The 15,539-nt window shown below is 34.0% G+C and overlaps 1 protein-coding gene across 1 annotated transcript in view; it reads right to left on the bottom strand.

The window, feature by feature from the left end:
• Eip63E (cyclin dependent kinase Eip63E) overlaps window positions 1-15,539 on the bottom strand; it is a 111,614-nt gene that overhangs the window by 42,028 nt on the left and 54,047 nt on the right. The window contains exons 4-5 of the mRNA XM_017613126.1: window positions 3,953-4,158; window positions 647-738 (exon numbers count right to left, since the gene is read on the bottom strand). Of these exons, the coding sequence (XP_017468615.1) occupies window positions 647-738; window positions 3,953-4,158 (298 nt within the window). The remainder of the gene's footprint in view (window positions 1-646; window positions 739-3,952; window positions 4,159-15,539) is intronic.

Below are 15,539 nucleotides of genomic sequence, written 5' to 3'. Positions count from 1 at the left end.
AAAACATCAACACTCACAACAAAAGTAATTGCCACACAATTCATAAGCAAATAAATCACAAGCACAAAAAAAGGTTCTAACTTTTAGCTACATACAAGAGCCTCAGGCTCGCTAACTCACAACTCGATGGCAGCAAAATTAATGTGTGCAAATACTCGTAATTTTGTGTGCTTGATCATGACCTTCCAAAGCTTTTCAATGCAAGCGCTTACGTAAAAGCTGAATGTGTTAAAGGGTTACATTTTTCCAAGCCCAAAGGGTGGCATAAAACGCCGAAAAAATAGCAAAAAAAAAAATTAGAAATACGCGTACACGGAAATCACTTCGGTCTTCCTTTAGATATTCGTTATGCCTTATCAATTCAAACACAACCATTTTTTTTCTTTACCTAAAAAATGGTTGACAGTCTTTTGGGTAGTATTAGCGAAAAATAAATAGAAATAAATCGGTTGTAGCTTCAAAAGGTTATGGGCAAACAAAACGAATTTACCGGTTATTATGTATTTTCAAAATCGTCGCAAAGGGTAAAATATATTCACTTTATGCTTTTATGTTGTAGGTAAAATTATAATTTACGTAAATTAATATTTAAAACTGTCCTACAATTGAATAAAAACGTTTTTTGTTATTTTATTGCTTGACTTACTTGCTGAAGCCTTTGTAGACAGTGGCATATGAACCCTCACCGAGCGGTTCCAGTTTTATGTAGGCATCAGATTTTCCAAATGGCGAGTCACCCTGTAAGTAAAAAGATCAAGGTTAAAACGTTAATAGAAAATACGTATACATAGCTCCCTGTTATGATCGCCAGCGCCTAAAATAATGTTAAAAAATATATATTACGCGATCGTTAGCACAAGCGTTTGTACGAATATGCATACATATGTACATACATCCACACAGGCATCGAACTGCGTATGTACATCAATCATTCGAAAAGCTGAAAATTTGTCTGTTAAAATTAATTAATTACCATGTATTTAATTAATTTCAAGCGTACCCAAAAATTATAATTAGCTCCTCTCAATTATCATTTAATTACTTAATTTAAAATTAAATTAACGAATTAAAATTTATATGCCCACTTTTCTTTTTACTAAAATTTACAAATTAAGTACTTTTTTAAATACTTTGCCCTGAACTCAAAAATTTCAAATTAAGTACGCATTAAAAATGTGTACCTCCTATCAACCAACAAAAGCCGTTTACTATATATTCAATCCTTTTGTATATTCTGTCGAACCTTCGATATGTAAATGTATTCAATATCGGGACACTCAATACGCCATAAAACGCAAGGGTCCCATCAAGATAAATTCCAAAGAGATCAAAAATTTTTGCCTTAACAAAATCTTAACTATTACCGTTCACATTTAACTCTTTGTAGGCCAAACTATAAAATGCAGTTGAGAATTGAAAACGTGTTAAGTTGGAAGCAATCGCATGTCAAAGAAATTTTTCCATGCTATGAAGTGAAGAATGAATATTATTTTAGTAGCAGCTCACTTATTTAGTGGTGGTTGAATGTGTGAGGAAGTCAGCAAAAAGCAGCCGGCAAACAAAGTGGCACACAGAGTGACGCATTGTATTAAATTTTGTTGCCAATGATGACAGGGTGGTACATATGAAAAAATATTTTGCCAGAGTAGTCAGTTATAGGGGTGCGTGTGTGCAAATCGCAAGTTGAACAGACGAACGAAATCAAGCTGCATGTAATATATGTACATATGTATGTATATCGTTACCTTAACTCATGGAGCTGGAAAACTATCGATGACAATATTGATAGTATCGATGGTTTTTGACTATGGAAAATATCGATGGTTTTGTAAGCACAATCGATAGTTTTCACTCAAAGGTCTATTCTGCACGTTACCGAAGATTTTGTAACCGGAGATTTTGTGCAAATTCTGGCATTGCGTATTTCACGGGGCAATACTTTGTTACCAGCTTATGAGATGGTAACAAAATTTACCGGTTACAAGAATACACAGAATGCGAAAAGGGTTTAAAAATTGACAGGAACTTTATTTACCGGTTACAAACTTTTTATTACCAGCGCAGAAAAGACGTGTCATTCATACATTATTCAGTAAGAACAAAAGCCTGCTTCATCTTGTAAATCGGAAGGGACATTTAACAAAGCAGGGCAAATAGTTTTAGAGCGCAGATGCTGCTTGAAGCCAAAAATAAACTGATAAACTTTTGTCCCTAAACAAAAATATGGCCATATTTTAGCAATTCTGATCTCATTTTCAATAATAGTTGTTATGTTTAATTTTTGGAATAATTTGGAATAGTACTATCGATAGTGTCGACATTTTCAATAGTATCGATACTATCGATGGTTGTGACTATCGACTATCGAGACTGTCGACGGCCACGCCCATCGATAGTTTTCCAGCTCTATTAACTCATAAAGATCCTAACCAGGGTTGCCACTTTGGTAAATTATTAACAAAATTGGTAGAAAAAATTTGCGTTGGTAAAAAGGTAAATTTTTTCTCATTTCGGTAGATTTTCGTTAAAGAATTTTGTTTGAAAAACAAATTAAATTTTAATTGCCGCTTTATTTTTCCTAGTTATCTTTATATCATAAATTTATTTCCAAAAGTCTAGTCTTCTTTATTGTATTAATTTTCAACCGCTTTAGTGTACACATTTTATATAAGATTCTGAAGCAATTTCAAATTTGGACCAAAAAACTTAGCTATAAAGCTGCAAAAAGTATTGGCGCAGCAAATTTTACGCAATATATACAACAATTTTTATTTTTATTTTTTCGCCAAGTTTTTATTCAAATATGTTTCGTTCTGCAATAAGAAAAATCAAAATATAATTCCTAAACTTTGTGCAAAACACACGAAAATTCAGCAAATTTTCACGCAAATTTTCAACTTTCAAACCAGATTTTATTTAGAATTTTATTCGAGTATGCAAATTTGTAGCTCAATCCATTTTATTCTAATAAAGTACAAGTTTTAAGTAGCTAGGAATTACCGTTGATTTTTGGCAAATTTTTTTTTCACGCAGCCTCTTCAATACAAAAAAAAATCGAAAAAAAAATGGAAAATATGCAAAACACCTTCAACAAAAAAAAAATCTCAAAAATCAATGCGATTTTTGACTAACTTCAAACTTATATTTTTTTGCTAGAATTTAATGGGCTCCAAAACTAAATACTCAAAAAAATTCTGAAAAATCTGGAATGTTCGCGAGTTTTGCATAAGCTTAGGAATTATATTTTTATGTTTTTTGTTGTAGAATATTTTTATAAAAAATTGGCGGAAAAATATTAAAATAAAATTTGTTGCATACATTGTGAAAAATTTGCTGTGCCAATACTTTTTGCCGGCAGTGTAAGTTAATAAGTTCAATTAAATATTTATTACAATACAAGTGTCAAACGAAAAAAAGGTTTAAGAGAGCTTAATTTCATAAACATTTTTGAAGAGGTTTTTCACCCGTTTAAAAATAAAGTTTTGTACGCAGATATGTAGTTTATACCTGGACTGAAAAATAGGCAAGATATTACTTACTAAAAACTCTAAGACGCACTGCTATCAAAGTGGATTCTCAAATCTGTCCCCGCGAATACCTGCGTTTAAGATACTGTAAACAAATCAAACAGTTATAAAAAGTGTACTGGCCCTAAAAGGCTACCTTTTGAGGTTTCCGAGTCATGCGAGTCTTGATGATAACGAAACAGTAAATACAAATCTCAAAAACAAAAAAACAAATAAAAATTAATATATATGTATTTCCATTTTTATACAACTTATCTAACCACTACTACATATTAAAGCGCCCCATTACAACACCATTATTTTCGCACATTTCATTTCTTTCTAAGTACTAGCCTTTTCCTATTACATGCTTCCCTTTTTACTAAAAGTCATTACATACAATAAAAAAAAAATATGTATAAAAGCAGTTGCTGGTAAATACTTACACCAAAAGCACTAAATCGTTTCCGTCGCGGATGCGTTTCTTGTTTGTTGAGGAAAACCTCCGATTTAGGTCTGGGCGGCTTTTTCGGACGCATAATAACGCGCGTCTCCTCTCGAATGTCATCGTCCAGCAATTTGCTATCGGATGAAACGGACAATTGCCGCTGGACGCGATCATGGTGGTCGGTGCTGTCGGTGCTACGCCAGTCTGTAAAATATATAAAGAAGAAAAAGGATAAAGAGATTAGTAAGGAAGCGAAGGAAGGTGAAGCGAAGAAAATAAAGAGAAAAATTGCATTTGCTGTCACACACACAGCTGCAGAGATGTATGTACAATAAAGCTGGAGAAGGGCATTCTTAAGGTATGTACTACCTGCAAGGATGGTTATGAAGAATTCAAAAAAAAAAAAGTAATAGAAACGCTCTTCCCTTTTTTTATATGAATAGAAGTGGAGAATAATCGAAAGACTTTAAACAGCTATGGCTGCACCCTTTGTTAATTTATCTTTCATTTTTCCCCAGCCGAACCCTCAACATTTAAAATTTAAATGCTGAATTTTATTAATTGAAATAAACCGCTAACTGTAAATGCGACTCAACCAGTCTGCAAATGCAATTTACTCACACACACACACACACCCACACACACACACACACACACACACACACACACACACACACACACACACACACACACACACACACACACACACACACACACACACACACACACACACACACACACACACACACNCACACACACACACACACACACACACACACACACACACACACACACACATTTATATACATACAGTGACTCAAACAAATGACGACCTCGGTTGATTTTTTTTTCAATATTTGTGATGTGTTTTCGACCAAAAATTTTTTATTTTTTATTTTTTATAAAAATACCGTTCAAGCTTTAATCAAAACCGTATAAATCACAGTTTCAAACTTTATACAAAATTTAGGAAAAGTCAACAAATTTTTAACAAAATTTCTTTTTAGTCGGAATCTTTAGAACATTTTTGGATCTGCAGTTTTATAGCCCATACAACTTTAGTGTAATGAAATGCAAGTTTCAAACGGCTAAAAAATCCCTTGATTTTTGAGAATTTTTTTTTGTTGGCGAATTATTGCAGTTTTTTCAATATAAGCATGAATTCTTATGAAATAAAACGTGGGAGAACGTTAGCAACAAAATTTCAAAAAATCAACGCCGTCTCAAAAAAAAATAATAATAATAATCTCAAAAATCAACGCGATTTTTTAGTCGATTGAAAGATGCACTTCATTAGACTAAAATTGTATGAGCTATAAAACGGCATTCCCAAAAATGTTCAAAGATTCAGATTAGAAATATGAAATTTTGATGAAAATTGCTTGAATTTTCCTTAAAAAAATTTTAGGTTAACGCTTGGACGGTATTTTTTTTTTATAGAAAAATAACAACAAGAAAATTTGCTAGAAAAACATTACGAATAAAACCAAAAAAAAAAAACAACAACATGTGGACATTTGTCTGAGTCACTGTACATGTGCACCACCACAAATTAAAGCTGCAGGCTATATACTATAACCCACTTTCGAGGCAATCGCTGAACTGTTGTGGTATGGCTGCCACACAATTTAAGTGCAACTACAGCAAATTACGGAAGCTTAAGGGAATTGCGACTACGGAAAAATGGCGGCGAACTATGCGTTTCCGTTTAAATGGGCGGCAGCAAAAATGGAAATCATCATTTCCATTTCCAGTGTCCGGAAGTACAATGGATGATAGCGATTGCCTACTGCCACATGCTTGACTTCATTTCGGCATAGCTGAAGTATGTATGTATGTAAGTGAACTGATGGCATAAAAATGCAATTCAACTACATAAATATGTACATATAAAAATCACTGCACACATATACATATATATATGTAGATACAAATGCCTGCACATGCAGCCATATAGGGCGTGGAATTTTGTTTAAAAAATGCACAGTTAAATTCAAGTACATAGATGATTTTTTTATTGCACAATTATTTCATGCAATCTAAATTGCTATAGCAAGTGCTTGCGTCAGTTGTGTTCATGCATATACATAACCTTAACAAGCGCACCTAACGACGCACATGCAATACATACAAACATACATACATAGATATGCATACAAAAGCCCCACTAATTGTATGTGTTCAAGTTGCCGTAACGAAGGGCGCAGCGCACCAAAAAGGATGTCAGCGAAAGTAGCCAAGCAAATGTAATGCCGCCACACCGACACCACCACCAACGACAACCTTTTTTATTTGCCACAATTTACACAGTAAATAAAAAAGGTTACAAGTAAAAAACAGAAAATTACGGAGTGGAAATAATGTCGACACCACTGGGAGCATTGAATTGGAGCACAGCTGTGCAAAAGTTGGTCTAGGACATTACAAAGATTCGTGTCCCATTCATATGCATATGGAAATATGTACTAGGTATGCAGAAGCATATCCGATAGCAAATTTGCACCCACCCGTACATATTTGAATAAAGCTGCAGCGACAACGCTAGGCCACACCTAACGAACACACCTCAGAACGCACGCGGAATGGATGAGCAAAAAGGCGGATGCGTGCAAGTTCATAAGTGTAGCTACTGTAAGCGCCTAAAAGTATGCAAGGTAGCACGCTAACGAGGCTAACAACAAAGTGAAAGTGTGCAGATCAGTGTTGCCAGGTGGTCCTTATAACTAAACCCTTAAGTCATTTCGATTCTCTTTAAAAAAGAAAACCCTAAATGTATATACAGGCCGATTCTGAACAGAAACTCCCGGGAGTTTTCTCTCTTTTCCCTTTCTTCCTATCATGAATAAAAATTCCAATTTTTGTATTTTTTTATGTTAAATTGCGGAGTTGAGCTGTCAAAAAAGTGGCAAACAACTTTTTCGAAGTTCGAATTTCCTCCTCCCAAATTTTTGGGGGAAAATGCTGCTCCCTGGGTGTTAATTATTGGGGGATTTCTTTCTCTGGAGAAACAAATTCCCGGAGAACGAATTCCCCAGGAATATTAACGATCGGGCTAATAGTTTGTAGGTATCCAGGGTTGCTAGATATTAGTAACTCGGGTATATAGAAGTGTTGGCCATTAACCAATTAATTCTTCAATCAACTTATGAATTTATTAAAAAAGGAATTGCAATTAAACTTTTAATTGCACATTGCAATTAAATTAATTACAATTTATTTAATTGCAATTACTTTCTTAATTTTTCTATCACACAATTAAAAATAAAAAAAAAAATACAAATTGACCATATTGTATGGAAATAAACTAAAATTGTGGGTGTGCACAATTGTCTGGTTATCAGGTTATCTGGTAATTTTTTGATTCAGTTTACAATTATGTAATACACGATAAAATAGTAATTTTTAATCAGACAACCTGATAACCAGGCAAGAGTGAATACCAACAGTATTAAAAGATTTAGAAAATGTTACCTACATTAACAAAAGGGGAAAACTTTATTAAATAATTATAAAAAATTATAAACATATAAAAAACAATAAATTCAATTTTAGATATTAGAAAAAATCCCTAAAGATTTTTTATCCCTAATGGCCCAGAATGACACTAAATCTAGGGAGAAATAAATAAACTGGCAACACTGGCGCAGATAGTGAGTCATCGCATGTGATTGCATTTATACACGTACAGTGTGTAAGAAAATCGTTTGCGAGTGAATTATTTTAAAATTATGTATTTTGTGTTTTCAAATAAAAGTGAAAAAAGGCATATGAACTAGAAAAATGCATAAAAATATAATATATAATATAATTATATATAAAATATAATATGTAATTATTACGCTGATTTGTCCCTTTTGTATTTAAGGAATAAAGTTACATAGAAAAAATGGTTCAAGCCACAAAAACAAAAAAAAGTGCTACAAATGCGATCAAAAACTGATCCAAATTTTAATATTTGGTATGTCGTATAATCAATGTATTCTTATAGTTTCAGCCGTTTTGATTGATCCTAAATAGAAAATTATATTGACCTCAGAGGAGAAAAACTCAATCGCGTAGGATCATTATTATGCCAAGTTTAAGAAGTTAAGCTACTTTACTTAACGCGTCCGAAACTGAAATTTCACTAAAAATATCCACAAATCCGCTGATATGTCTATTCTGATACAGAAAACACAAGGAACCCGAATAGTCTCGAAAAATCACAAAAGTTGCAGAAAATTCTAAATAGGACACGAAGAATTCCGAAAAATCTGTAAAGGTCCGAAAAAATCCCTTTCATTGAATTTGTCCTTTATATTGAGCACATGAGAAAACAATCTTTACTTTCGTCTTGCAGCGTATGTATGTGTTTTTTTTTTTTTGTATCCATAGAAATCGTGCCCGGCCTCAAAATATTAAGAAAAAATTTTGAAGTCTTTTCATTAAAAAACGGTCTCAGTAAAATTGTTGAATTTAATTGTTTTTAGGACAAAAAAAAAAACAAAAAAAAAACAAAAAAAAAACATTAAAAATTAAAAGCAAAATTAATAAAGTCAAATTTTTTCACAAGTCATTAGAAGGAATTATTAAATTATCTTGGGAAAAAACGATATGATTTTTTTTTTCACAGCCCGAGTTTTCATCTATTTTTATGTACTTTTGTGCCGACTCTCCTAATAGGATTTCACAAATTCAAAGTTGCTTTGGGGTTAGATAGTGATCGTACATGTCTTAGGACATATGTACAATACTTTTATTCATTTAGCGGTCCATGTATAGATAAAATTAGAAATTAAGACAAAAAAAATATCTTAAAAATCTCATTTTAAGGGGACGTGCCTACTATTTTTATAAAATACAGGTAGGCATAAAAATTATGCACAGGTTGGAATTGCGAATTATATTTTACGGTCTCTCTACGGTTAAAAAGTGAGAGATTTCGGGTATAAAGAAACTATGTAGTCAAAGCTGAATGTAGCGAGTTTTGGTATTTTTTTTTTTTTTGGTTTTAAAATATTTTGTTGCCGAGGGCATATTTAAAATAAAATTTCAATTTACAAATGCAGTTAAGCTCCTTTAGACCGAGCTCCCCTTTAGCGAAGTCCTCTGAGACATTGCGACTTATTCAGTCTTTTTCCGTAGATTTTTTTGTTCTTTGGTTTTTTCTATAGCGAACTCTACACTAAAAAACTAACCAACAACCCCTTCCCGCCCTGGACAAAACCATTTTAAGCACAAAATTTGCATGTTTGTTTTTAAAAGTAAATTCCCGTATTATTGGCCGGGAAATCCCTTTTTTGGAAGGTCGCGGAACGAATAATTTTGTTGCTGAGTGTACGCTCCTATACATATGCATTTCCAACTACTTCTCTACAATTGAGACAAGACAGAAATAATCGTACGACACATTGGCAGTTTGTAAAATGCAATTAAAATTCGATAAATCAAACTTGTCTCGCCTCATCAAATATTTAAGTTGCGCTAAAATCAATATTCGCTTAAAGTTTTAATTATCTAGTTACGACTGTATACACACACTCACACGTGCATACATTTACAAAAAAAAAAAAACATTGCTGCAACTACTGCTGCCGCTGCTGCTATTGCCACTGGGTCACCCAGTAACCTGGAGCACTTCTAAAGAGATACTAACCGCCATGAAATTTTGCAGCTTGCTGGTTGCAAGCACCGAATACAAATGATCACACGGAGGCAGGAATGTAAGGTACATGTGTGTGCAAAAGTGTATTCAGAAAGCCATATAAAAGTGCATATCATCGCTGCTGGGATAAGGTGAGCTGCATTGAATTGAGCAACAGCCGCAGGCGAACACGAGTAGTTTTGTATGTATGTGTGTAAGTAAAAATGTAAGAGTTCAGTCGCTGTGTCGCCGGATGTAAACGTGTAGCAGCGGCCAGCCAACGCCCGCGTCCGGCTACATTACGTATATGTATGTATTGCATATCCATTCAGATCCGTGCCACCGCTTACATGGCATCCGACCGATGAGATAACTCAATTCATGGCTGCCTGTGAATGTGATTGCCGCCCTTTACCTTTTTTGTTTGACGTTCACATTCGCCGCCCATTTTTTTATTTGACTGTGCTAATTACTTTTTAAATTATGTGCTCAAATATAAATATGCACAGTGATGTGAAAGTAGACTAGTAGAAGTAGATATGCAGCTATGTACGAATCGGCGTTGAAAAGTAAATTGCAACTTATTTTTTCAGCAAATACGTGCATACATATCTACAAATTGCACATACATACGTATATTTATATATTCATAGATTTCTTATATTCATACAAATCTAGCAACTTTTTGTAGCCAACGCTTTGGTCATGTTATGGTTAGTTGTTTAGCTGTGGGCTACTCTGTGAATCTTTTGGTTTTTGGTTAGCTGCTTATTTTGGTGGTTTACTTATTTTAGTGGTGGCCTCTTGTGTGCCAATAAACACACGTCGTACATACATACATACATTTTGTACGTAAACTTATGCACTTTCCGCGGTTAGTGGGTCCTTGAAAATTTATAAGTTTAACGAGCAGAATGAGCAAATACCCAACAGGAAATGCAAAGCATTGAAGTTCAAAAGGATATGTTATACATTTTTTTCCTAGGACAGACTGCACAAATGAGGACAAATAAGATAATAAACAATAAGGTAGCCTACAGGCTATACAATTCACAGCTTTAACGACATTTTCGTGAACTCGTGTTAAGCGAACGGACTTTTTGAGGGAGCACACCGCAGATTAGCTATCCAATTTTAAAAAGCGAATCTAATTTTAAGAATTTGTGCATAACGATTTTCGCTCTAAAACATAGACCGACGGTAACATTAACCGGCTTTAACGGTACAATTGTTCCGATTAAAATTGCACCCTAACGACAGTATCACGGATTAACGCTCCGCGAGGTCGCGGGTTCGAGTCCCATGGTCAGCATAATTTTTTTTTTTTTTTTTTTTAATTAATTCAATTCGGTGTGCGCCTTTTTGAAAAAAGTTAACTCTTAACATTTTAATTACCTATAATAACTTAAATAATATGAAATAAAACAAAAGAAAATAAAATAAAATAAACTAAAATAAAATAAACTAAAATAAAATACATATATAAATCAAATAAAATAAATAAATATAAATAAAAAAAATTTTGGGAACACGCTCGAAGCGAGTATCGAACCTGGGACCTACGCAATCGTAGTACGCTCTTACCGCTCGGCTACCGCGGATGCCGAAATGAGTTGATTTGTTTGCCGATTTGTTGTGGTAGCGGACGCCAGCAGAAGGGACTTTCTGTCCAATTGCTACTGTCATAGTTGCTCTGACGATCATGATATCAAAAGCACAAAATAATACTTTCTCTACCTCTGCCCGGAAGAAACGAACCCTATCCCTTCTACGCATTTTCGAGTTTACGAAGACCATTTACAACTTTATTTACATTATTACGCCTGTACATGCCAGCATCTGTTTTAGATCTCTAACAAATCTTTCCTTGCCTAACTCTAGACTTTGTAATATCTCTTAATAGAGGAACCTCTTAGTTTCTAGAAAAAATATAGTTTTTAGTAACAACACTGACGACAAAGTGTTTCGAACGTAAAGCTTCTTCAGGCAAAGACCCTACACTGAGGGGGAAAAAATACAAAAATCAAATAGAAGCGTTACTGATCTAACTATAAACGTCAACGAAAGTACTGTATATTGGTAAATATTCAAATCAATTACGCGCATATTAAAATGACCGCGTTCGTTCTGAAAAAGTACCCGTGAAGTGAATAATCAAGACAAAAAACAAAAAAAAAATATTGAAATTGCATGTTATCTGCAGTGGACAGAAGCTGCGAATTCCGTCAGGCGCTTCCTAATTTTATTTTATTTCCTTCGAACCACGTAAATGTATCTGTGAAGTGCAGAAGGAAAGCGTATTGAACGAAAAATTCAATCAGACAAATTTCAGAAAAAACAGCCGAAAACGTATTCGTTTCCCATACTGTTGTCTGTACATACGTTTCTGCGGCACACTTTAGTGGGAAAACGGATCGTCAAAGTATCCGAAAATGGAATCAGTAAACGGAAAAGAATCCGCACTTCATCAATCAAAAGTCTCCAACTTTATTTTAGCACTTTCATGGCTGGATACCAAGATTCTAGTTCGGCTACATTCGGGACACAGTCTCACGCCATCGCATGCGTTGAAATTAGGACTGACACATGGCATGGGACGAAGATAACTCCAAAGGCACACTAAAATACCTCCCCTGTCATGGGCCAGCTTTCGAAATATCGCAAATCTGCTATCTTGGCTTTGGTTTCTACTCCTCACTAACAGAAATTGCAACCGAAAGGACTGCGAACGAAAAAATTAGCTTGAAGATGATGCAACGCCGAAAACCAAACTTGACAAGCGATGACGGAAATTCGTTTAAAAATAAGTGGACTTGCTAAAAATATTATTACCACAAAAGTAGAGTTTTGGTAACAAATTCATTTCGACTACCTGTGCAAAAAAAAAACAACATGAAAAAATAATTTAGCTTTGTTTGAGGGTACGTCATTTCAATATTAAAAGTTATAGGTACTGACCGCGCCGCAGGTTTTACGATTGAAAAATATTCGTATCACTAAATTTCTCGCTGGGTGCGCACTATCAAAGCTAACGAGTTTTCCTCGCTTGTGTTGGCGTAAAAGTTTTGCTGAAGATGAATTTGTGGCTGATGGCGAGTTGAATAGTAAATATGAGCACTATTTGTTGAAACTTTTGAAATTAGTTTGTGGCATGAAAATCGCCAAAAGGTGTGCGCAAGAGCATGCAGGCATGGAATGCAATAAGGCAAGTGTGTGGGAAGGAGGTTGAATGTGGACCACGAAATTTTAATTTAGCTGCATATAGTTTTTGATGAGAGAAATGAATAATTTCTAACAAAATATGTACGTAGATATGTATAAACGCTTATACAAATACAGTTTTGTAGCAGCAAGTGATTATCAAGCTGTGACATCGGATTGTGAATTGTACGTAAGTTTTTTCTATGCAACATCATTATTTATGCAATTTATAGTTTAAATTTTCAAATCAAATGCAGACATTTGAGTGCTTTTTAATTTACACTCGTTTGCTCTAGCTGCTGCTAAATAACAATATCAAATGCATACATACTCTGCTCTACATTGCAATTTGTTGCAGATGCAAAACACATAAAATAGCAAGCAAAGCATTTGTAAAGAGATAGCAATATACATACAGTGCCGAACAAAAGTATTGGCACAGTGAATTTTTTGCAATATGTGCAAAGTTTTTTATACTAATTTATTTTCGATAATTTTTCATAAAAATATTGTTCATTCTACACCAGAAAATATAATAATAAAATCTCTAAACTTTGTGCTAAACTTAGGAAAATTCATTAAATTGGCACACTAATTTGCAACTTTTTATTAAGACTTTTTAGAAAAATCCTAAGTATGCAGTTTTATAGCCCATTCAAATTTAATATAACAAAGTGCAAGTTTGAAGTCGCTAGAAAATCGCGTTGATTTTTGGCAATTTTCGGTATATTGCGAAAAATTCACTGTGCCAATACTTTTGTTCGTCACTGTATGTATGCAAGCAAAAACATGAGTGCTCAAGTGATAAATAAATTGCGAATAATCATAAATCAATGTCACACATTTCAGAAGCAGCTGAGTAGAAGTTTTTCGAACTTTTCGTAAAAAAAGACAAAAAAAAAAATTGGTAAAAATTTTGTAGAGATTTCTTGCTTGTGCTGACGAAGAGGGCATTGGCACCCAGTGAGTGAGTAAGTACTAGGGTGATTGACTCGTTTTTTTCAAATCGGTTTCGAATATCGAATAAACCGGATTTTGTAACGAGCAAACCGTTTTTTTCATTTCATACAAATCTTGGCATGACAATAAAAGTTTTGAGTTTTTCGAAGTTTTCAAGGCTTTTTCCACTTTCAATGGAAACCGCTAAATAGTTTTAAAATTAACAGAATACATATCATATTTGATTTCGATAAGTGAAAATTTGATGCTTAAACGTTTGCTACGTGTTTGGCCGAGCTTCTCCTACAATTCGTGCTCTGCTTCTTGATGTTGTTACACAAATGGAGACATCTACAATTTTACTCCACCTCCGAAGAAGTTTTTTTTATGGCCGAAGTACATTCGGAGGTTTGCCATTGACTGCCGAGGGGCGATCGCTTTTTGAAAAAAAAAGAATGTTTTTGATGTTGCTGGGACCAGAAATTTAACCATGGACATTCTGAGTGGCTGTAGGCAAATCTAAGCTTTCGGCTGCGGCGGCGAGAGCGCTACTCAAATCCGAACAAGTCAGAAATTATGCAATAAAGTAAAAAAAAAAAATTTTAAAATAAGACCAAAGTTAAGTTTTTCGCTGATTTCTATTTGTCTTACTTCTGATCTGAAAAAAAATCTTTAAGCTTGTTTTGTTTTGGTCTTTTCTAAATAAAAGCTATGTATGTATGTTTACTTTTAATAGTTTTGCTGTAATTTTTGGTCATGACTTCATACCAACATAAGCATTTTCACTGTGTGAAAACTATGTAAAATAAAACCGGTTTACTTATTCGGGTTTTTTCACAATTTAAAAAATCGAGCACCGTTTCTTCCAAATTCCAATTTTTCGAATAACTCGACATCCGGATTTGGAAAAAAGGCGCATAATCGAACACCCTAGTGAGTACCTATGTATGTATGTACTATGCGAGTCTGCGGATGCTACAGAATGAATGAAAAGTTATAGGTACTCATGTTTGTTTGTATGTGCAGTAAATATGATGTTGAAAAAGCAGCATATTGCAGAGAGTTGATACTCGTAGCATACAAATAAAAGAATTAAATATTTATCAGTAGCAATTTCGGCAAAAGTGGAAAATACTCAACAAAGGATGGAAGTGTAAATTCACGTTTTTTTATGTTCCTCACAAAAAAAGGGAAAAGGGAAGTTGAAATAAGTAAAAGCCAAAGCAATATACAGAACGGAAAGAAGTAATAATAGCAACTCTATACTTAGTAAATATGTGCATTTGAGGAAATAAAACTGGTACTCGTTGAAGCAAAAATATATTGTTCGAGCGCTTTCTCGTTAAGGCGTGGAGAAGTCCATTTCACCATTTCAAGACAAGCTAAGTAGAAGTATCTGATCTGTGAACGGGAATATATACTACTGGCACTCAGCGACTTGCACTACTGTATCTACCACAGAGTACTACTACTTAAGACGTAGGCGGCAACAACAATATAAAGTACATACAGATAATGTAGTGGCTCTCAACCTGTGAATTTGACACTGACAGCTACTTCGAGTATGAAATTATACAAATCAATTATCATATCAAGTTTCAAATGGCTAAAAATTATCGTTGATTTTTATAAAATTTTTTTTTATCGAAGATGTACATATGTTACGGATTTATCTATACTAGTGTTCGCCCAGCGGTTGAAATTCAACCGCTAAAATTAAGGATAGTTTATGTGAGTTGAGTTGAGCTGAAATAAAATTTGTTGGAATGGGTTAAGTGGAGGGGAGTTTAGCTTAGTACTTAGCATAACATAACATAGAATA

Source organism: Rhagoletis zephyria, unplaced genomic scaffold, assembly GCF_001687245.7.
Source record: "Rhagoletis zephyria isolate East Lansing unplaced genomic scaffold, Rhagoletis_zephyria_1.1 Rzeph_scaffold_00017, whole genome shotgun sequence".
Classification (NCBI taxonomy): domain Eukaryota; kingdom Metazoa; phylum Arthropoda; class Insecta; order Diptera; family Tephritidae; genus Rhagoletis; species Rhagoletis zephyria.
The sequence above is the reverse complement of the archived record's forward strand: the minus strand, read 5'-3'. Positions and strand labels throughout refer to the sequence as shown.